Source organism: Choloepus didactylus, chromosome 12 (assembly GCF_015220235.1).
Source record: "Choloepus didactylus isolate mChoDid1 chromosome 12, mChoDid1.pri, whole genome shotgun sequence".
In the NCBI taxonomy this organism is placed as follows: domain Eukaryota; kingdom Metazoa; phylum Chordata; class Mammalia; order Pilosa; family Megalonychidae; genus Choloepus; species Choloepus didactylus.
In genome coordinates, this window is record NC_051318.1 from 36,497,910 (window position 1) to 36,520,164 (window position 22,255).

Consider the following 22,255-nt stretch of genomic DNA (forward strand, 5'->3'; position numbering starts at 1 on the left):
TATTTAACTCATTTACCAAAAGTGGCAAGTATTATCAAAATTGATTGTGTGTCTATCTTTTTTTATCTATACACTCACAGGGTCACATAAAACGAAGGTCATGAGTTTAAAATATATTTTGGTTGTATTCTTCCTTTCTCTTGGAGAAAAGAGACACATTCAGAACTCATAGGAAAGCTGAGTCCAAAACATATTTATAATCAGCAAAAAATGAATATGGTGGAATCTTTTCAATAGTAAGAAATGCTAGTGAGAGAACACCAAATTTCAATGTCATTTCTTTTCCCGTCCTAAGGGAAAATGCCATTACCTTTTTGTTGACAGCCACACCATCCTCACAGTCGAGCACTGCACAATCTACATTCAGGGATGGAATCTTCTTTATTTTCTTTTCGTCATTTCCAGGTACATAGAGCACTGCCCTCCGGGGAATATACTTGTGATTGGATGAGGAACTATATCCAAGCCTGGAAACATCAGCTGCCAGAGACCCTTTCCTGCAGGAGACATAACTGGGGTTAGTGCAGAACAGAATTTATTTATTTACAAACTCTTGAAAATACTTATATTAAAGCAAAATTAAAATATAATTATGTTAAAGCAAAATTAAAATAGAAAATCTGGGTAAACTTTTTTAATTATGGCAGAACACAATCACATATAAAAACTAGGAAAACAATAACAAAAGAAAACAATAAACAAGAAGTCATTCTTGGCTAAGGTTTAAAATATATACGGTACTATTTATTAACACAATCTTCCAAGAGAAGGAGGAGGTACCTATTTCTTCCTGGAGAAACACTTCCAATATTAGTATACTGTCCAGAGAACATCCAAGGAGAAAAAGGAAAGAAATTTATATCCAAAAGATACTAAATAATGATACTATCTACAATTATATGAAAGTAAAATATAGAATATAAACCATCTAGGTGAGGATTAGTGCATGGCCTTTTCCCTGACAATGAGTCTTTTTAAGAGGTAAATCAGGGATTCAATTTCAATTTTAACAATGGACAAGGATGGGTTGGTCACCTCTTAAGCAAGTAGTAAAAGACAGAGAATGGGAAAAGATCATTGTTAGCTCTGTAATTGTGAGCAACTCAATTATTGGGAACTTTAGATTCCTCATCTATAAAAATAATACTGATTTTGAGGTTGTTGGGAAAATTAAAGGAAATAATGCATATAAAACACTTGGCCAGAGCTTGGCAAATATGAGCTTGATGTGGTGGTGGGCATAGCAGGAGTAGTAGCAGTTGCTGCTGTTATTAACGGAGAAACTCTAGTTGTCAATAGTCCCTGCCTGCTCTGAAGCTGTGCTTTTCTTTTTCCTAAGTTTAGCCTCCTGTGCAAATGGGAGGAGATGACTGGAAACTCCTCTTGCTAACCACTGCATTTGCTGGTAATCTGCTCTATAGTTTGGTCCTGTGAAAATGAAGTTTTGGGCCACAAGATATGATAAAAGAAGATAAAATCAGCCCCCATAATTAGGGCCAGCTACAGAATTTGCAGGGCTCAGTGCAAAATGAAAATGGGAGCCCTGTGTTCAAAAATTATTAGGAATTTCAAGACGCTGTTAGAAAACATTAACTCAAGTGTGGGACACTTCTTAGTGCAGGGTTGTGAGCGACTGCACAGGCTGCACACTCATGAAGCCAGCCTTCCAGTTAAAGCCTTAGCATACTGGTAACACCCCAATGTTCTACTTCTCCTAGATAAACAGCATCATCCTTTTCAAAAGCAAGCGAGCTGCACCCTTCACAAAAGGCCTTTCCTTCTTTTTATTTTTCTTTTTCTTTCTTTCTTTTATTCTTTCTAATGTTTTTATTGTAGTAACATATATACAACTCAAAATTTCCCATTTCAGCCACTTTCAAGTTTACAATTCAGTGGCATTAATTATATTCAAAATATTGTACTACCATCCCAACTTTTTCATCATCTCATTCACAACAGCTCTGGACACTTATTAGTTATCCTAAGTTAATGCCACCAAATATTTTATGGAGTCGTAATATTTTTCCATGATTGGCATTCCTTGTGACTTTATCTCAAGAAAAGCCACTGTCTCTTTTAGGGTCTAACAAGCTATCAAAGAGCTTCAGTTTTTGTAAACCTTTTCATTCCTTCCTGCAACAACAGCCTTAACAAACTCTAAAACTTGAGTTGTACTTTTCTACAACACAAGCATTGTGCTGTGCGAGGTATGACTTTGAAAAGCATACACGTTGAGTAACATCATCAACATGGCGATGTAAGACATCCCCTGGAAAAGTCTCCCCACTAGAATCAGCAAATAAAAGAACAAATCCCACTTGTTTAGAACTCTGGAGGGTTATAGAGACTGGAGAAGGATTCCACAAATGCTGAATCAAAGACAAAGAAAAATAGTCTCCAAGACCAGGTAGGAAATTTCTGTCCTAGATCCATCAGTCTGGATCTCTCCCCCTCACTCGGTCCTGTGCAGCTTGGGAGTCATGCCAAGGCAGGACGTCCCAAGTCCCTCCTACCGTGTATGCAAATATAGAGCCACTCACAGCAGCAAGTTAGAACCTCGTGCGTATCCAGGCACAGAGACCCAAGTCCACAGAGACCCTAGGCAGAACACAAGCCACTGAGTCCTGCTGCGTGCTGCATACAAATGGTCCTCAGGGGTAAAATAAGAGAGAGACCACAGCAGACTGTTGGCAAAAGGTATGCACATTCAATTCTGTTCTGTTGGCTGGACCACTTAAAATGCAAAATGGACTTTTCTGGATTGCCCACATTTCTGAACTGATCCCATCTGCCTCCCCAGGATGGGATACCCCAATGGATAAGAAACCAAAGGCATAAAAGCCTCACAGAAAAAAAGGGGGGTGGGGACTGAACTACTGCAAGATAGGACGAAAAGTGTAAGGAAAAGGGGTAACTGAGTGAAAGAGGGAATTTAAATATATCATAGGAGCCAGGGAAAATATTCTGCACAAAAACACAAAGAACAGATTAAGATCCCCGGAGAAGGAACAGAGGAAAGGAAGCTTTCTCCTGGAGGTGAAACAACTGCACAAAAAGTGCAATCCCAAAGGTGAAGTAATTAACATGGCAATGTAAGACATCCCCTGAGAAAACCTCCTCAGAAATTCAGCTAATAAAAGGACAAATCCCAGTTGCTTAGAACTCTGGAGGACAGTAGAATCTGGAGAAGGACTCCACAAATGCTGAATCAAAGAAAGAGAAAAATATCAGGGTAGGAAACTTTTATCCCAGACCCAGCAATCCGCTCCTGTTCCCCTCTCATCACTCAGTCACATGCAGCTTGGGAGTTGCTCAGAGGCATGACCCAATCCCTGCCACCTCCCACCAGGACTCAGAATATAAAGCCACTCGCAGCAGTGAGGTAGAACCCCACGCATACCCAGGCAAAAAGTCCACAGAGACCCAGGGTAGAACACAAGCTGCTGAGGAGTGCTATAAAAAAAAGGGCCCCAGGGCAGCAGGGAAAAGAGAGACCATGGTAGAATGGAGGCTGTCCAAGTGGTGCACTCACTCAATCCTGTACTCTTGACTGGATAACCTATATGCAGAATGCACATTTCATCAGGAGTGACCCACCTTTCTGGATTGACCCTGTCCTGGCTCCCCAGGTTGGGATACCCTAACAGGAAAGAAATATGAGACAGAAAAGCCTCATAAGACAAACAAACAAACAAACAAAAAGTGTGTGTGTGTTAAACTGAACTGCTGTAAGACAGGAGGGTCCCAGAACCAAAAAGTCTAAGGAAAATGGGGCACTGAGTGAAGGAGAGAATTTAAACAAGTGATAGGAGCTAGGAAGAAAATTCTGCACAAAAACAAACAGAACAGATCAAGATTCCCAGAGAAGGAGCAGAGGAAAGGAATTTTTCTCCTGTAGGTGAAAAAACTACCCAAAAAGGAAAATCTTAAAAAGTGTACTGCATATCCAGGGCAAGAATCAGATTAAGAAGAGATGAGAAAATCTGATCAGTTCAACTTGGGCTATTCTAGAGGTCTGGAATGAGGTTGAAACAAGCATCAAAGAAGAGCCTTAACCTCAAAGCCAAACAACAATAAAACCTTAGACAAGAGGGAGAAACTGACCTTCAGAGTTAACTGATCATGATAATCAGATGCTCAGAAATAAGCAAAAAATTACAAGTCATACTAAGAAACAAGGAATTATGCTCAGTCAAGGGAACAAATTAAAACTTCATAGGAGACACAAAATTTGGAACAATTAATCAAAGAAGCTCAAACAAATCTCCTAAATCAATTCAAGGAGATGGAAGGAAAATATGTATACATAGATAAAGGATATTACAAAGACAATGTGTGAGGCTAAAAAAGAATCTGAAATTATAAAAAGAAGCATAACAGAAATTATGGGGATGAAAGGCACAAGGGCAGAGATTAAAAATACACTAGAGGCATACAACAGCAGATTTGAACAGGCAGAAGAAAGAATCAGCAAACTAGAAGACAGGACAATCGAACTCTTAACAGTCAAAAGAATAGATAGAGAAAGGAATAGAAAAAACTGAGCAGTGTCTCAGGGAGTTGAGTAACAGCATGAAGTTGCACATACAAATGCGCCATGGGTGTCCCAGAAAGAGAAGAAAAGGGAAAAGGGGTAGAAAGAATATTTGAGGAAATAAAGGCTGAAACTTTCTCAACTTTTATGAAAGAAAAGAATATACATGTCTAAGAAGCACAACCTACTATAAACAGAATAAATTCTAATAGATGTACTCTAACACACATACTAATCAGAATGTCAAATGCCAAAGATAAAGAGAGAATTCTGAAAGCAGCAAGAGAAAAGCAATTTATCACATACAAGGTATCCTCAACAACAATAAGTGCCAAGTTCTCATCAGAAACTATGGAGGCAAGAAAGCAGTGGTATGATATATTTAAGGTACTGAAAGAGAAAAACTGCCAGCCCAAAATTCTTTATCTGGCAAAACTGCCCTTCAAAAATGAGATAGAGTTTAAAATATTAACAGATAAACAGAAACTGAGAAAGTTCATCAACAAAAGACCTTCCCTACAAGAAGTACTAAAGGGAATTCTGCAGGTTGAAAGGAAACGACAATGGAAAGTGGCTCAGAGAAGTGTGAACAAATGAAGATCATCAGTAATGGTAACTGTTTTAGTTTGCTAATGTTGCTGGAATGTAAAACACCAGAGATGGATTGACTTTTATAAAAGGGGGTTTATTTGGTTACAAAGTTACAGTCTTAAGGCCATAAAGTGTCCATCAACAAAGGGTACCTTCACTGGAGGATGGCCAATGGTGTTTGGAAAATCTCTGTTAGCTGGGAAGCCACATGGCTGGCGTCTGCTCCAAGGTTCTGGTTTCAAAATTGCTTTCTCCCAGGATGTTCCTCTCTAGGCTGCAGTTCCTCAAAAATGTCACTCTTAGTTGCTCTTGGGGTGTTTTGTCCTCTCTTAGCTTCTCTGGAGCAAGAGTCTGCTTTCAACAGCCATCTTCAAACTGTCTTCTCATCTCTGCAGCAACTCTCTCAGCTTCTGTGCATTCTTCAAAGTGTCCTCTTGGCTGTAGCTCCTCTTCAAAATGTCACTCACAGCTGCACTGAGTTCCCTTTGTAAGTCAGCTCATTTATATGGCTCCAGTGACTCAACTTAGACCCACCCTGAATGGGCGGAGAAACACCTCCATGGAAATTATCCAATCAGAGTCATCACCCACAGCTGGGTAGGGCGCATTCCAAAGAAAACACTCAAGAATTACAATCTAATCAACACCTGATAACATCTGCCCATACATCAAAGATAATGGCGTTTGGGGGGACACAATACATTCAAACTGGCACAATAACTAAAAGGGTAAGTGTAAAACCCAATAATACTGTATCCTCAATATACAACTCTACTCTAATTCCTATAAGAGTCAGAATACAATTGAACAAGAAAAATGTGTATTTCCTGACAATGGACATGCAAAATATAATGTGATAAAGTGGGACAAAATCAACATAAAGAGGGGAAACAGTGAGATATGGGAGTAGAGAATGTGTAAGCTACTGAAGGTAAGCTAGTGTGCCGGTTTGAATGTATTATGTCCCCCAGAAAAAGCCATATTCTTTGATGCAGTCTTCTGGGGCAGATGTTTTGGTGCTGATTAGATTTGCATGGAAATGCACCCCACCCAACTGTACGTGATAACTCTGATGAGATATTTCCATGGAGGCGTGGCCCCACCCATTCAGGGTGAGCCTTGATCAGTGGAGCCATATAAATGAGCTGACGGGCAGAGGAAACTCAGTGCAGCTGAGAGTGACATTTTGAAGAGGAGCTACAACCAAGAGGGACACTTTGAAGAAAGCACAGGAGCTGCAGATGAGAGACAGTTTGAAGACGGCCATTGAAAGCAGACTCTTGCTCCAGAGAAGCTAAGAGAAGACAAATACCCCAATTGCAACTAAGTGTGACATTTTTGAGGAACTGCAGCCTAGAGAGGAACATCCTGGGAGAAAGCCGTTTTGAAACCAGAACTTTGGAGCAGATGCCAGCCACGTGCCTTCAGCTAACAGAGGTTTTCTGGACACCATTGGCCATCCTCCAGTGAAGGTACCCGATTGCTGATGTGTTACCCTGGACACTTTATGGCCTTAAGACTGCAACTGTGTGACCAAATAAACCCCCTTTTATAAAAGCCAATCCATCTCTGGTGTTCTGCATTCTGATAGCATTAGCAAACTAGAACAGCTAGTAAGCTGTATCTTTTCAAATTAGTAGGTTATAAATGTAGCTTGTGTAATGCAAACCCCAACATAACCAAAAAGAATGTATGTTAAAAATATATAAAAACAGAATGAGGAAGGACCAGTCAGATACATCACAGAAGATCAACTAAACAGAAAAGGAGGTAGCATAAAGGAAAAGAGATACCAAAAAAACAGATATATTATATAAAAACTAAAGAACAAAGTGGTTGAAGTACTGCCTTTACAGCAATAGCACTAAATGTTAATGGATTAAATTCCCCAGTCAAAAGACAGATTGGCAGAATGTATAAAAAAGCATGATCCAGCTATATGTTGCTTACAAGAAACTCGCCTTAGACTCAAAGACACAAAAAGGCTGAAAGTGAAAGGTTGAAAAAAAATATTCCATGCAAACAGTAACTAAAGAACAGCTGGAGTACGTCAATTTTCTAAGACACGCTGTCAGGGAAACCGGATACTGATTATTTCTTCCTTCTGGGACTTGAGCCTGTTCTGGTCTGGGAAAACCTGATTGGGGTAACCAAGTGTTCTAGTTTGCTAATGCTGCCAGAATGCAAAACACCAGAGATGGATTTGGCTTTATAAAAGGGGATTTATTTGATTACACAGTTACAGTCTGAAGGCCATAAAGTGTCCAAGGTAACACATGAGCAATCAGGTACCTTCACTGGAGGATGACCAATGGTGTCCGGAGAACCTCTGTTAGCTAGGAAGACACGAGGCTGGCATCTGCTCCAAAGTTCCGGTTTCAAAATGGCTTTCTCCCAGGACATTCCTCTCTAGGCTGCAGTGCCTCAAAAATGTCACTCTTAGTTGCTCTTGGGGTGTTTGTCCTCTCTTAGCTTCTCCAGAGCAAGAGTCTGCTTTCAATGGCCATCTTCAAAATGTCAGCTTCTCTCTCAGCTTATGTGCATTCTTCAAAGTGTCCCTCTTGGCTGTAGCAAGCTCACTCCTTCTGAGTTTATAATGCTCCAGTAAACTAATCAAGGTCCATGCTGAATGGGTGGGGCCACACCTCCATGGAAATTATCCAATCAGAGTTATCACCCACAGTTGGGTGGGCTGCATTTCCATGGAAATTATCCAATCAGAGTTATCACCCACAGTTGGGTGGGCTGCATTTCCATGGAAACAACCTTATCCAAACATTCCAACTTAATCCCCACTAATATGTCTGCCCCACAAGATCACTTCAAAGAATCTGGCTTTTTCTGGGGGACATAATACATTCAAACTGGCACACCAAGGAAACCAGATGCCTAGACAACAGAAAACTACAACCTACACTAAGAAAAACGAAGTTATGGTCCAGTCAAAGGAACAAACTTACACTTCAACTGAGATACAGGAATTGAAACAACTAATGCTAAATCAATTCAAAAAGTTTAGAGAAGATATGGCAAAAGAGATAAAGGCTATGAAGAAAACACTGGGCATACATAAGGCAGAAATCGAAAGTTCAAAAAACCAACTGGCAGAATCTATGGTGACAAAAGACACAATGGAAACATACAACAGCAGATCTCAAGAGGCAGAAGAAAAACTCAGGAACTGGAGAACAGGACAACTGAAAGCCTACACACAAAATAACAGATAGAGAAAAGAATGGAAAAATATGAGCAACATCTCTGGAAATTGAATGACAAAACAAAATGCAGGAATGTACATGTCATGGGTGTCCCAGAAGAAGAAGAGAAGGGAAAAGGGGCAGAAACAATGGAGGAAATAATGAAAATTTCCCGTCTCTTATGAAAGACATAAAATTACAGATCCAAAAAGCACAGCATACCCCAAACAGAATACACCTGAATAGGCCTATGCCAAGACACTTAATAATCAGATTATCAAACATTAAAGACAAAGAGAATCCTGAAAGCAGCAAGAGAAAAGCGATCCATCACATACAAAGGAAGCTTAGTAAGACTATATGCAGACTTCTCAGCAGAAACCATGGAAGCAAGAAGGAAGTGGAGTGATATATTTAAGAAACTGAAAGAGAAAAACTGCCAACCAAGAACCCTACATCTGGGAAAACCGTCCTTCAAATATGAGGGAAAGTTCCGGGGAGGAATGTAGACCCGGCATCGTGGGATGGAGAACATCTTCTTGACCGAAAGGGGGAAGTGAAAGGAAATGAAATAAGCTTCGGTGGCAGAGAGATTCCAAAAGGAGCCGAGAGGTCACTCTGGTGGGCACTCTTATGCACAATATAGATAACCCTTTTTAGGTTCTAATGAATTGGGGTAGCTGGTGGTAGATACCTGAAACTATCAAACTACAACCCAGAACCCATGAATCTTGAACACGATTATATAAAAATGTAGCTTATGAGGGGTGACAATGTGATTGGGAAAGCCATATGGACCACACTCCCCTTTGTCTAGTTTATGGATGGATGAGTAGAAAAATGGGGAAAGGAAACAAACAAAGAAACAAACAAAGGCACCCAGTGTTCTTTTTTACTTTAATTGCTCTTTTTCACTTTAATTATTATTGTTATTTGTGTGTGTGTGGTAATGAAGGTGTCAGGGATTGATTTTGGTGATGAATGCACAACTATGTCATGGTGCTGTGAACAATCGAATGTATGATTTGTATGACTGCATGATATGTGAATATATCTCAATAAAATGAATTAAAAAATATGAGGGAGAGTTAGAAATATTCTCTGACAAACAGACAATGACAGAGTTTGTGAACAAGATACCTGCTGTACAGGAAATACTAAAAGGAGCACTACAGACAGATAGGAAAAGACAGGAGTGAGAAGTTTGGAACACAATTTTGGGTGATGGTAGCACAGCAATGTAAGTACACTGAACAAAGATGACTGTGAGTATGGCTGAAAGAGGAAGGTTAGGAGCATGTGGGACACCAGAAGAAAAGAGGAGAGATAAAGACTGGGACTGTATAACTCAGTGAAACCTAGAGTGCTCAACAATTGTGATAAAATGTACAAATAAGTTTTTTCATGAGGGAGAACAAATGAATGTCAACCTTTCAAGGTATTAAAAATAGGGAGGTACTGGGGGAAAATACAATCAATGTAAACTAGAGACTATAATTAACAGAAACATTGTATTGTGCTTCCTTTAATGTAACAAAGGCAATATATCAAGGCTAAATGCATATAAGAGGGGGGCATAAGGGAGGGGTATGGGACTGTTGGCATTGGTAATGTCTGACTCTTTATTCTGCTTTAGTCTAAGATTATCTTTCCTTTTGCTGCTTCCTAGTGTCATGTTTTTGTTTTATTTTTCTTTCTCTTTCTTTTTTCTTTTTCTTTTGCCTCTCTCCCTTCTTTGACTCTTCCTCCTGCTTTGTGGAAGAAATGGAGATGTCCTTATATAGATAGTGATGAGGGTGGTGAACACATAAAATGTGACTATACAGGGAAACATCGATTGTCTACTTAGGATGGAATGTATGGAGTGTGAACAAAACCATCTTAAAAAAAATGGGTTGATGAAGAAACCTTGAGGGCAATATACTGAGTGAAATAAGCTAGACACATAAGGACAAATATTGCAGGGTCTCACTGATAGGAACTAATTATAATTTGTAAACTCATAGACCTGAAATATAAGTTACCAGAATATAGAATGAAGCTAAAGAATGGGAGCAGTTGCCTATTATGAGCAGAATGTTCAACTAGGGTGAACTTAAATGTTTGGAAATGAACAGAGGTGATGGTAGCACGTTGTGAGAATAACTAACAGTGCTGAATGGTGTGTGAATGGGGTGGAAAGGGGAAGCTCAGAGTCATGTATGTCACCAGAAGGAAAATTGGAGATTAAAAGATGGCAATGTATAAAACAATGAACCTTGTAGTGGGCAATGTATGTGATTAACTGTACAACTATTAGAAATCTCTTTCAAGAACCAGAACAAATGCATGACACTACAACTAGAAGTTAATAATAGAGGGGCATATAGGAAAAAAACATATACCTATTGCAAACTATATACTACAGTTAGTAGTATTTCAATGTTCTCTCATAAACAGTAACAAATGTACTATACCAATACTATGAGTCAACAATGGAAGGCGGATGGTTAGGGGTATGGGAGGATTTGAGTTTCCTTTTTTTTGTCTTTATTTCTTTTCTGGAGTAATGAAAATGTTCTAAAAATTGAAAAAAATTAATTGTGGTGATGGATGCACAGCTGTATGATGGTACTGGGGGCAACTGACTGTAAACTTTGGATCTTTGGATAATTGTATAGTATGTGAACAATCACAATAAAAAAAGTGATAATAAAAAAAAGTTTAAAAAAAAAAAACAAAAACAGCTGGAGTAGCTATACTAATATCAGACACAATAGACATTAAGTCAAAAGTTGCTATAAGAGACAAAGAAGGACACTATATATTAATAAAAGGGGCACTTCACCAAAGCCACAACATAAGAATGTCAAGTGTTGAGTTTAGTTGGCCACTGAGTCCAATATTTTGGATCCTATGGCATTTTGAAAATGATATACCACTGACCTAAGTAATTAATGTTTTTCAGTTTTTTGATGTTTTATAAAACTACTGCCACATCCTTACACTTCATCTCTTCAACTTGGGAGAGACCTTGAATTTAAAAGTGTTCCCTATTCTAATCAATAGCAAATGTTCTAGCATTCTTAATATTTCTATTTAACTCTTGTTTTCTAGCATTTCATTTTTGCAATTTAGAATGTAAAGACTTTACTCTTTCTGCTTGATATGGTGTGGGTAAGACTACCAGCTGGTCTAGCACAGGTGAGAAGTGAAAAAGGTCATTGACCAAACATAATTATTAACCTGATAAAAGTTATATTTCAAAAGGAATATTATTTAAATAACCTCTCCTAGCCTGATCACATGAATTCTTTCAGACCAGTAAAATTAGAAAAAAGAGACTTAACAACTCTTAACGTGTAAATCTCAATAGTAGTCGAACATTAGAAGCAGCAGATTGTAATTTGATTTATTGGATATGATGCACACACTGTAAATAGAAACCTGAAATGATGGTTGACTGAATGGGATAAAGAAATTGCATAAATTTGCTGTAAGATATATAAACACTTATTTTCTTTATTAAATTATTCTTATAAGAAAACATGTATTTGTAAAAATGGTTTCCTGTGTCATGTATTTGTGCAATCAGAGCTGAATTGTAAGCTATTCTTGTAATATGTAGTTATTTTGAAAGATTTGTATAATGAATTCAGATATATGGACCAATAAAACTGACAAAAAAAAAAACTGAAGGGAGAAATAGATACCTCTACAATAATAGTTGGAGACTTCAATACACCACTTTCATCAATAGATAAAACATCTAGATGGAGGATCAGTAAAGAAACAAGAGAACTTGAATAATATGATAAATGAACTAGACCTAACAGAATGTACAGAACATTGTACCCCCAAAACATCAGGATATACATTTTTCTCAAGTGCACATGGATCATTCTTCAGGATAGACCATATGCTGGGTCATAAAACAAGGCTCAATAAAATTTAAAAGATTGGAATTATACAAAGCACCTTCTCTGATCATAATGGAATGAAATTAGAAATCATTTACAGGTGGAGAAATAGACAATTCACAAATAGATGGAGGTTGAATAACAAAAATACTCTTTTAAACAATCAGTGGGTCAAAGAAGAAATTTCAAGAGAAATCAGTAAATATCTTGAGATGAATGAAAATGAGAACACAACATATCAAAACTTATGGGATGCAGCACAGAGCTGAGAGGGAAATTTATAGCCCTAAATTCTTACATTAAAAAAGAAGAAAGAGCTAAAATCAAAGCCCTAACTTCACAACTGGTGGAACTAGAAAAAAGAACAGCAAACTAATCCCAGTGCAAGTACAAGGAAAGAAATAAAGATTAGAGCAGAAATACATGAAATTCAGAATAAAAAAAAATAGAAAGAACTAACAAAACCAAAAAACTGGTTCTTTGAAAAGATCAACAAAATTGACAAACCCTTAGCTAGACTAACAAAGAAAAAAACAGAGAAGACACAAATAAAATCAGAAATGAAAAGAGGATATCACCCCACAGAAATAAAAGGATCACAAGACGATACTATGAACAACTGTATGCCAAGAAATTAGACAACTTAGACGAAATAGACAAATTCCTAGAAATATGGGGACAACTAACACTGACTCTAGAAGAAAGAGAAGACCTCCACAGACCAATTACAAGTAAAGAGATTGAATCAGTCATCAAAAACTTCCCAACAAAGAAAGGCCTAGGTGAATGCTACCAATCATTCCAAGAAGAATTAATACCAATCCTGCTCAAACTCTTCCAAAAATTTGAACTGGAGTGAACACTCCCTAACTCATTCTATGAGACCAACATCACCCTAATACCAAAGCCACATAAAAATAATACAAGAAAAGAAAATTACAGACCAATTTCTCTTATGAATATAGATGCAAAAATTCTCAATAAAACACTTGCAAAGTGAATCCAACAGCACATTAAAACAATTATACACCATAATCAAGTGGGTTTTACACCAGGTGTGCCGGTTTCAATGTATTGTGTCCCCCAAATGCCATTATCTTTGTGGTCTTGTGTGGGGCAGACCCTTGGGTGCTGGTTGGATTTGCTTGGAGTATGCCCCACCCAGCTGTCGGTGATAATTTTGATGAGATGTTCCCATGGAGGCTTGGCCCCACCCATTCGGGGTGGTCCTTGATCGGTGGAGCTATATAAATGAGCTGACTCAAGAGATGAAAGAGAGTGCAGCTGGGAGTGATGTTTTGAAGAGAAGCAAGCTTGCTAGAAAGGAAAGTCCTGGGAGAAAGCCGTTTTGAGGCCGGAGCTTTGGAGCAGATGCCAGCTGCCTTCCTAGCTAGCAGAGGTTTTCCGGACGCCACTGGCCATCCTCCGGTGAAAGTACCCGATTGCTGAGGTGTTACCTTGGATGCTTTGTGGCCTTAAGACTGTAACTGTGTAGTGAAATAAACCCCCGTTTTATAAAAGCCTGTCCATCTCTGGTGTTTTGCATTCTGCAGCATTAGCAAACTAAGGCACCAGGTATGCAAGGGTGGCTCAATATAAGAAAACCAATTAATGTAATATACCAATACCACATTAACTAAATGAAGGGAAAAACATATGACCATTTAGATTGACTCAGAAAAGGCATTTTACAAAATCCAGCTTCCTTTCTTGATAAAAACACTTAGTAAATTAGGCATAGAAAGAAACTTACTCAACATGATAAAGGGCATATATGAATAACCCACAGCTAACACTGTACTCAATGATGAAAGACTTAAAATTTTCTCTCTAAGATCTGGAACAAGACAGGGATGCCCACTGTCACCACTGTTATTTAACACTGTGCTAGAAGTTCTAGCCACAGCAATTAGGCAAGAAAAAGAAATAAAAGCCATCCAAATAGGAAAGGAAGAAGTAAAACTTCCACTATTTGCAGATGCATGATCCTATATAGAGAAAGTCCTGAAAAATCTACAACAAAGCTACTACAGCTAATAAATGGCTATTTTAAAAACAAAACAAAACAAAAAACCAGAAAATTAGCTGAGTGAAATAAGCCAGACACGAAAGGACAAATATTGTTATGATCTCACTGATATGAAATAATCAGAATAAGCAAACTCATAGAGTTACAATCTAGACTATAGGTGACCAGAGGCTGGAGAAATTTCAGAGGAAGAAGGAAGGCTTATTGAAGCATCCCTCCTCCCTTTACTACTGGTATGCCCTCTCCTTCCCGATTTCCGGCTGTTTTAAAATCTGTCGTGTATAGAATGGGGAGTTAATGCTTAAATTGTATGAATTTCTATTTAGGTTGATTGTAAAGTTTTGCAAATGGATAGTGGTGATAATAGGACAATATTGTGTGTATAATTAACAGCACTGAATTATATATGTGAATGTGGTTAAAAGGGGAAATTTTAGGTTGTATAATGTTAGCAGAATAAAAATTAAAAGATAAAACATAGGACTGTATAATCCAGTTAATCCTGTTGTAAACAACGGACTAAACTTAAAAGTATAAGGATAAAAATGTTCTTTCATGAATTATAACAAATGTACCATATTAATGCAAGGTGTTAATAATAGAGTGGTATATGGGGGGGAAATGCAGCTAAACTGTGAAAAAAAGTATATATCTCTTACAAACATTTTATTTAATATAAATATTATGGCCAGCTAATTGAAGAATGCCTGAAATACCTGTCATTGTTTTGCATTGATTGAAATATCTAGTTTGATTTTAAAAGGGGGGGAACATAATAACAATGACAGTATTTTATTTATCATTCACACGAGAAACCAGAATTTGCAGCATATACATTTCCCTAAAAATGGCAAAAAACACAATTAAAATAGATGAAATTTTTATTTACCAGGAAATGCTTGGGACAAAACCACTTCTCACTGAGGTTTGCTATAACCTAACATATAGAAACCAAAAGAGAGAATGGGGACAGCTCTGGTGAAAAGGTTCTTCAGTGGCCCCTTCCTATACCTCTTTGCCTCACCTTTCCTGTTCACATTTCTCTGACAGTTTGAAAATATGGAACATCTCCGTCCAAGTGGTAATTGACCTTCGTTTCATTAAATCAGAGATTTTTCTCAATGTGAATTAGCCTCTGACCATCATTTTGGATCCAGCCATTGTCATCTGAGCCATCCAACCTGAATCTCAAAGAGTGGGCCATCCAGACATTAAATGACAGGTCATATGTGGCAAGTCATACATCTTCATATGCTGAGCACTATAGAGCACATCCTTTCTTGTTTACATGATGCAGTAATTTTTAAAACACAAGATTATTTAAAAAATCTTCTACCATTGTTAAAGACCTTTGTGGTTTCCCAGATAAAGTTTTTTACAGTCATTAAAACATTGTTTTGCTCTTATCTTTCCCTGTTCAAAAATTGTCAACAGTCCCCATTAACTACAGGATTAACTTCAGTCTTAGCTGATATTCAAGGTCATATCCTCTTTTCTTGATTTATATTCCGCTATTCCAACACAGGAACCATTTACCCTCGGAAGATTAGATTATTACTTTCTCCACAACATGCCGTATTCATTGCTTCCACTGTACCTTTGCTTTTGCTGTGCTCTCTAATGGAAAAGCCTTTCCTCTCCACTTTCTTGAACACTACGGATTTTTGAAGCTTAGGTCAACGTTCAACTGCCTCCTGAGCCTGCCTTGACCATTCAGTTTTAAACTCACTCATCTATAAACTCTTACAGCATTTATCACTCAACCAAACCACACTAGCAACGGGTTCTTCCACCATGGCTCAAGTTAAAACAGCGTGGAAATGTAGTTGGCACAGCTTTCTGAAAAGCCAATTGATGATATGAATCAGGAGACTTAAAAAGGTTCCTACCCTTTGACTTCAGTAATTTCACTTTAATTATATGAGAAAACAACCAAAAACATGACCATATATATAATATTAAGAAATATATAGGGTGGGGCAAGATGGCGGAGTGGTGAGGAGCAGAATTTCGTCTCTCCCGTAGAGCAGCTGGCAGTTACCCAAGAACTATATGAAACAGTGTTTTCGGGATCTCCAGTAACCAGTCACACATTGGACACAAGTTTGGAATTGGAGGAAAAGCAGAGATCGCAGCGAACACTGCTGACCAAGGAATCTACCTGGAGAGGCCCCAAAGAGGAGAGAGGAGAAGGGAATAGTGCCCTTGAGAGACAACTGGAATTCTGAGGATTGGGAGAGTGGAGGGAGGCCCAGCTCAACTGGCAGTCCTCCTTCTGGGAATTCAGACCCCAGGGGCTGGAATTCAGATTCCAGCTTCAGTCAGCCACGCCCCTGACAGGATCAGAGTCACCAGGAGAACTAAAGGCTCCATACCTCCTTACACTGGTGGGGGAGCTGCGGGCTGGCCAGCGCCACCTGCTGGACAGGAGAGGAAAAGCACCAATTCTAAAGGCCTCATAGGAGGGTCTCATTCTCAGGAAAACTCCATACCCTCCCAATGGGACCTGGGCCTCACTAGACTGGGAAAATCTGACTAGGGTCAACCACATCTGAGGAGACCCACTCACAAAAAGGTTACATAGAGGCAGAGCAAGAAACAGAAAAAACAAGAGGGGAAAAATTCCGATCAACTAAATAGAACCTAAGTTAGAGGTCTAGAATAAGTTGAACTGAATAACAGAGGCCAGAAAACAAAGCCAACCAACAAGAAAACCACTAAGTAAAAGACAGAAAACAAGCTCCAAAATAAACTAATCAAGAGAATCAGATGCCTAGACAACTTAAGATAACAAGCCATACCAGGAAACACGAAAACATGGACCAGCCAAAGGAACAAACTAATAGCTCAGCTGAGACACAGGAGTGGAGGCAACTAATGCTAAATAAATTTGATGAAATGAAGGAAGATATAGCAAAAGAGCTGAAGGATATAAAGAAGACACTGGCTGACCATAAAGAAGAATTCATAAACTTAAAAAAACAAATGGCAGAACTCATGGGAATGAAGGCCACAATGGAGGAGATGAAAAACACAATGGAGGGACACAACAGTAGATTTGAACAGGCAGAAGAAAGGATCAGTGAACTGGAAGACAGGTCATTCGAATTCATACACACAGAAGAACAGATGGTGAAAAAAATGGAAAAATATGAGCAGGGTCTTAGGGAGCTGAGTGACAACATGAAACACAAATATACGTGTTATGGGTATCCCAGAAGGAGAAGAGAGGGGAAAAGGGGCAGAAAGAGTAATAGAAGACATATTCACTGAAAATTTCCCAACTCTTATAAAAGACAGAAAATTAGAGATTCAAGAAGTACAACTTACCCCAAATAGAATAGATCCCAATAGACCTACTCCAAGAAGCTTACTGGTCAGATTGTCCAATGTCAAAGACAAAGAGAGGATTCTGAAAGCAGCAAGAGAAAAGCAATCCATCACGTACAAGGGAAAGTCAATAAGACTATGTACAGATTTCTCTGCAGAAACCATGGAGGCAAGAAGACAGTGGCATGATATATTTAAGATACTGAAAGAGAAAAACTGCCAACCAAGAATTCTATATCCAGCAAAACTTTCCTTCAAAAATGAGGGAGAGATTAAAACATTTTCAGACAAACAGACACTGAGAGAGTTTGTGAATAAGAGACCGGAACTACAAGAAATACTAAAGGGAGTGCTACAGGCTGATAGGAAAAGACAGGAGAGAGAGAGCTGGAGAAGAGTGCAGAAATGAAGATTATCAGGAAAGGTAAAAGGAGAGGAAAAAATAAGATATGACATATAAATTCCAAAAAACAAAATGGTAGTAGAAAGTACTGCCCTTACAGTAATAACACTAAATGTAAATGAATTAAACTCCCCAATAAAAAGACACAGACTGGCAGAATGGATTAAAAAACAGGACCCATCTATATGCTGTCTACAAGAAACTCACTTTAGACACAAGGACAAACATAGACTGAAAGTGAAAGGTTGGAAAAAGATATTTCATGCAAACAACAACCAGAAAAAAGCGGGAGTAGCTATATTAATATCAGACCAGTTAGACTTCAAAAGCGAAACAATTAAAAGAGACAAAGAAGGACACTATATATTAATAAAAAGGGTCAATTCATCAAGAAAACATAACAGTCATAAATATTTATGCACCAAACCAGAATGCCCCAAAATTCATGAGGCAAACACTGCAATCACTGAAAGGAGAAATAGATACCTCTACAATAATAGTTGGAGACTTCAATACACCACTCTCATCAATGGATAGAACATCTAGACAGAGGATCACTAAACAAACAGAGATGTTGAATTGTATGATAAATGAACTAGACTTGACAGACATTTATAGAACACTACATCCAACAACAGCAGGATACACTTTTTTCTCAAGTGCTCATGGAACATTCTCTAGGATAGACCACATGTTGGGTCACAAAGCAAGTCTCAACAAATTTAAAAATATTGATATTATACAAAACACCTTCTCAGACCACAATGGAATGAAGCTGGAAATAAATAAAAGGCAGAAGGTCAGAAAATTCACAAACATATGGAGGCTAAACAACACCCTCTTAGAAAACCAGTGGGTAAAGGAAGAAATTACAAGAGAAATTAGTAAATACCTCGAGGCAAATGACAATGAAAACACAACTTATCAAAACTTATGGGATGCAGCAAAGGCGGTGCTGAGAGGGAAATTTATTGCCCTAAATGCCTATATTAAAAGAGAAGAGAGAGCAAAAATTGAAGAGTTAACTGCTCACCTGGAGGAATTAGAGAAAGAACAGCAAACTAACCCCAAAGCAAGCAGAAGGGAAGAAATAACAAAGATTAGAGCAGAAATAAATGCAATTGAGAACAGGAAAACAATAGAGAGAATCAACAAAACCAGAAGTTGGTTCTTTGAGAAAATCAATAAAATCGATGGACCACTGGCTAGGCTAACAAAAAAAAAGAGAGAGCAGATGCAAATAAATGCAATCAGAAATGGGAAAGGAAATATAACTACCGACCCTGCAGAAATTAAGGAGATAATGAGAAGATACTATGAGCAACTATATGCTAATAAACTAGACAACTTAAATGAAATGGACAACTTCCTAGAAAAGCATAAACAACCAACATTAACTCAAGAAGAAATAGATGACCTCAACAAACCAATCACAAGTAAAGAGATTGAGTCAGTCATCAAAAAGCTCCCAAAAAGGAAAAGCCCAGGACTAGATGGTTTCACATGTGAATTCTACCAAGCATTCAAGAACGAATTAGTACCAATCCTGCTCAATCTCTTCAAAAAAATTGAACAAGAGGGAAAGCTACCTAACTCTTTCTATGAAGCCATCATCACCCTAATACCAAAACCAGGCAAAGATACTACAAAAAAAGAAAATTATAGACCAATTTCTTTAATGAATATAGATGCAAAAATCCTCAACAAAATACTTGCAAATTGAATCCAGCAGCACATTAAAAGAATTATACACCACGACCAGGTGGGATTTATTCCAGGTATGCAAGGCTGGTTCAACACAAGAAAATCAATTAATGTAATACACCACATCAATAAATCAAAGCAGAAGAACCACATGATCATCTCGATTGATGCAGAAAAGGCATTTGACAAAATTCAACATCCTTTCCTGATGAAAACACTTCAAAGGATAGGAATAGAAGGGAACTTTTTCAATATGATAAAGGCAATATAAGAAAAACCCACAGCTAACATCACACTCAATGGGGAGAGACTGAAAGCTTTTCCTCTAAGATCAGGAACAAGACAGGGATGCCCACTATCACCATTGCTATTCAACATTGTGCTGGAAGTTCTAGCTAGAGCAATTAGGCAAGAAAAAGAAATAAAAGGCATCCAAATTGGAGAGGAAGAAGTAAAACTTTCACTATTTGCAGATGACGTGATTCTATATGTAGGAAATCCAGAAAAATCTACAGCAAAGCTACTAGAACTAGTCAATGAATACAGCAAAGTAGCAGGCTACAAGATCAACACGCAAAAATCTGTAGTGTTCCTATACACAAGTAATGGGCAACAAGAGGAGGAAATCAAGAAAAAAATCCCATTTACAATAGCAACCAAAAGAATCAAGTATTTAGGAATAAACTTAACCAAGGACACAAAAGACCTTTACATAGAAAACTATAAGAAACTGCTAAAAGAAATTGAACAAGACCTGAATAAATGGAAGAACGTACCATGTTCATGGATTGGAAGACTAAATATAGTTAAGATGGCAATTTTACCTAAACTGATTTACAGATTCAACGCAATACCAATTCAAATTCCAACAACTTACTTTACAGAAATAGAAAAACCAATAACTAAATTTATTTGGAAGGGTAAGATGCCCCGAATAGCCAAAAATGTCTTGAGAAAGAGGAGCGAAGTGGGAGGTCTCACACTACCTGACTTTGAAGTATATTACAAAGCTACAGTGCTCAAAACAGCATGGTACTGGCATAAGGACAGATATACTGATCAATGGAATCGAATTGAGTGTTCAGAAGTAGACCCTCACATCTATGGACAACTGATCTTTGATAAGGCAGTGAAGCCGAAGCAACTGGGAAAGAGCGTCTGTTCAATAAATGGTGTTTGGAGAACTGGATATCCATTTCCAAAAGAATGAAAGAGGATGTCCATCTCACACCTTATACCAAAATTAACTCAAAGTGGATCAAAGACCTAAACATTAGCACCAAGACCATAAAACTCTTAGAAGAAAATGTAGGGCAATATCTTAAAGATCTTGTGAAAGGAGGTGGTTTCTTAGACCTCACACCCAAGGCACGAGCAACCAAAGAACAAATAGACAAATGGGATCTCCTCAAAATTAAACACTTTTGTACATCAAAGGACTTTGTCAGAAAAGTCAAAAGGCAACCTACACAATGGGAGATGATATTTGGAAACCACATATCAGATAAGGGTTTAATATCCCGAATATATAAAGGAATCCTGCATCTCAATAACAGAAAGACAAACAATCCAATTAAAAAATGGGCAAAAGACATGAACAGACATTTTTCTGAAGAGGAAATACAAATGGCTCAAAAGCATATGAAAAAATGCTCAACTTCACTGGCTATTAAGGAAATGCAAATCAAAACCACAATGAGATATCATCTCACACCTACCAGAATGGCCATTATCCAAAAAACAGAAAATGACAAGTGCTGGAGAGGATGTGGAGAAAGAGGCACACTTATTCATTGTTGGTGGGAATGTAGAATGGTGCAACCACTCTGGAAGACAGTATGGAGGTTCCTCAGTAAGCTAAATAGAGATTTGCCATATGACCCAGCTATTCCATTGCTGGGTATATACTCAGAGGAACTGAAACTTAAGACACAAACAGACATTTGTAAACCAATGTTTATTGCAGCATTATTCACAATTGCCAAGAGATGGAAACAGCCCAAATGTCCATCAAAGGACGAGTGGATAAACAAACTGTGGTATATACACATGATGGAATATTATGCAGCTGTAAGACAGAACAAAGACATGGATCATGTAATAATGTGGATGAACCTTGAGGACATTATGTTGAGTGAAGTTAGCCAGAAACAAAAGGACAGATTCTGTATGGTCTCACTAATATGAACAGACATTAATGAACAAACTTTGGGAGTTAAAAGCTGACAACACAGGCGACCAGGAGATAGAAAGAGGGCAGAGATCAGCCATTTGATGCTGAAGGACTACAGAATGTTTAGGATTCATTGCATAGATCCAGAAATAGATAGCATAATACTGTGTGATGGTAGCACGGTATTGTAAGTACACTGAACAAAGATGTCTGTGAGTAAAGCTGAAAGAGGTGGGATAGGAGAATGTATGACACCAGAGGTAATGATAGATGATAAAGACTGGGACTGTATAACGTGGCAAAAACTGGAGTGGCCAATGACTGTTACTAAATATACAAATATAAAAATGTTTTTGCATGTGGGAAAGCAAATGAATGTCAACCATGTAGAAATT

The 22,255-nt window shown here is 38.1% G+C and overlaps 1 protein-coding gene across 1 annotated transcript in view; it reads right to left on the reverse strand.

Annotated features, from left to right (window-relative positions):
• The window catches only part of CLYBL (citramalyl-CoA lyase), a 292,265-nt gene that overhangs the window by 124,081 nt on the left and 145,929 nt on the right, over positions 1-22,255 (reverse strand). Inside the window, 1 exon segment of the mRNA XM_037800076.1 lies at positions 311-497. Within this exon segment, the coding sequence (XP_037656004.1) occupies positions 311-497 (187 nt within the window).